The following is a 2,715-nucleotide window of genomic DNA, read 5'->3' as shown; positions in this document are numbered from 1 at the left end:
GGGTGTCGTAAGAATGATGAAGTCAACATATGTACTAAAGTGCTGGACACAGATGACGTATGTACAGATTGTGATGAGTTGTATGAGCCCCTAATGAAATGATTATTTAAAAAAAACAAACCCAAAAAACAACACTTAGCAAGAAGATGGAGTGATGTCAATACTTTTCTGATTCTGATTATGAGTAATCATTTATTGCAACCTTAGTTCATGTTTTACTTAGAAATTTATTTAATATGCATTAAGTATATTAGGAAATTTCATCTTTAAAATGGGAATCATATTTCTATTAATTTAATATGAAATATTTCATTTGTTGGAGTTTAACAAAATTATATATGCTTGACCATATATTTAGAAAATGATTAGAATCCACTGTTTTTGAAGAAATTTAAAGTGCTGAATGCTAAAAAAAACCAAAACCCAACCAAACAAAAAAAAATCCTCAGAAGAAGCAGGATTCATTGTTAGAAATAATGGACCAATGAAGGTTTGTGACTGAAGAAGAGGACTGAAGGAACACGGATGTCTTTATGTGTCACTTTAGACATGCACTGTTTCGCTGAAAATTATTCTTTGACTAAGAGATTTAGGGGGAAAAAAAGTTTGATCAATACTAATATTACAACATTTCCTCTAACTTATGCTCATGTTTTCTAGAGTCAACCGCCACCTACCACCTTACTCTCTTCTTTCTTCTATTTCTGATTTTGTCTATTTCTTTTGGTTGGGTTTTTTCTATATTGTACGCCATGGCACCCAAATTATGTTTCACTTCCAGGGCTTTCTGAGAAATTAAAAATAAATTATAAAATGATGATGATGGTGATGAGTTCTTTTTAACTGATGATGAAGAAAGGGAAATACGTCCATTTGATCGCCTTCTATGTTTTTCTGTTTTTGCAAAAGGTAAAAGTCTGGTTCCAGAATAGGCGAATGAAGTGGAAGAGGGTCAAAGGAGGGCAGCAAGGAGCTGCCGCTCGGGAGAAGGAACTGGTGAACGTGAAGAAAGGAACCCTGCTCCCCTCCGAGCTGTCGGGAATCGGGGCAGCCACCCTCCAGCACACAGGGGACTCTCTAACCAACGAAGACAGTCCTGACAGCGACCACAGCTCAGAGCATGTGCATTTATGATACACGCCGAGAGGAGCAGCTCCATTCTCAGGAAAGCAACGTGGTGATGACAAGCCTTACCCTCACATCGTTTACACACAGAGAGGACTGTGACGGTGATTTATATGATTATCAAATGTGGGCTTCTGCAGTCTGGTTACCATGATTAATAAAGGGTTTACACGAAGTGCCACTTGTTAAAGATGCCTCTACAGTTAAAAAAAAAAAAAAGCTAATCTTTCTTTGAATATTCCAGATGTGTTTGGTCATGCGTATGACAGTGGGCAAGTGTGTTTGCTCTCGCTTGCACTGCCCGTTCATTTGCGATCAAGAGCAAAACAAGAGACCTTTCTATTCAAGATGCCTCTAAAGTGAAGCTGTAGAAGACGAGCTTACTTTGAACATTGCGGAGGTATTTGGTCATGTGTATGACAGTGGGCAGGTGTTTGCTTTTGCTTGCACTGAAAATGAATTTGCTATCCAAAATAAACCATGTAACATTTTATCCTGAAGAGCCACAGTGCCTGAAATCACTCTTAGGTTGATATCAAATGTATTCTAACTCTGTATATATTATGCTTAAGTCATTTCTCTGTCCTCGCTAATTTTAGCAATACATTCATATTAGCTGATGAAAATAGGCGCTCACAAAAGCAACACGTTTCTGTGCTTCTTATACTTCTGTCATCCCAACGGCAGTCAGTACATGCTTTCTTGTTTCCAAGTAGAGAAAAACACAGTAGGGTCTGATAGGACATATTCTTGTACCACAGACAAAACACATCTTATGTTGCATTTACTATCAACTGCTGCTAATACATATTTTAAAACTTAATCTAGCTCCTCAATTCTTCTTAGCTTATAGCTTGGGAAAAAAACAAAACAAAAACCCAACTAGGATCATAGGCAAGTCAGTTACCTTGCAGGCAGAGCTTTGCATGGCAGACTTGGTCTGATTTTGCTTCTATAAAATGTTAGCTCCTATAAATATGATTTAATTACCAAGAAAAGGAATTTCCTGGAAACCGTCAATAGTGTTGCAAAGCAAAGGTGAATCCTTATATTGATAGAAAATGAAATTCTGATGGTCTTAAACTATAATGCAGTAAAGACATATTTTTCATATGTGATATATTCATACAGAAAAACAATGTTTGTATTTTGTAAAAACAAAAAGTGTTTAATAAATGATCCTTTGTAAATAATTTTGGTCTTTCTACTGTGATTTTCTAAATGTTTTATAAGTTTTAATATAATTACACATAATGTCCTAGATTTGTCAGTGCTTATGTAAATCTAGATTATTGCAATTAATAAATCTTCTACATTTAGTATTTTAAAATTTACATATGTATATAAATGCACATAAATAATGGTAGGACAAAAGAACACTTCAGTTATCCAAGAACATCCAAGAATAGGTATACACTTAGCCATTTGTTATGTGAATGATATGGTAAGTGGATTTTTCAATGTGCTTTATGATATTCAAGTTAAATATGAGGAAAGCAATATTTTTCATCGCAATAAGATACATAGTCAAACATTTTTAAAGTTATGTAAAGTCTAAGTGAATTCATCAATAGTGGGGTTGTTTTGCAT

The 2,715-nt window shown here is 35.0% G+C and overlaps 1 protein-coding gene across 1 annotated transcript in view; it reads left to right on the top strand.

The window, feature by feature from the left end:
• MEOX2 (mesenchyme homeobox 2) overlaps positions 1-2,297 on the top strand; it is a 73,059-nt gene extending 70,762 nt beyond the window's left edge. The window contains exon 3 of the mRNA XM_004702701.2: positions 910-2,297. Coding sequence (XP_004702758.1) covers positions 910-1,134 — 225 coding nt within the window. The 3' untranslated portion in view covers positions 1,135-2,297. The remainder of the gene's footprint in view (positions 1-909) is intronic.
• Positions 2,298-2,715: the final 418 nt, after the last annotated feature.

The sequence above is a fragment of the Echinops telfairi genome, unplaced genomic scaffold, assembly GCF_000313985.2.
Source record: "Echinops telfairi isolate 266 unplaced genomic scaffold, ASM31398v2 ScPeMD7_23;HRSCAF=83, whole genome shotgun sequence".
In the NCBI taxonomy this organism is placed as follows: domain Eukaryota; kingdom Metazoa; phylum Chordata; class Mammalia; order Afrosoricida; family Tenrecidae; genus Echinops; species Echinops telfairi.
Note: the sequence above shows the minus strand (reverse complement) of the source record. Positions and strands in the feature narration are given on the sequence as shown.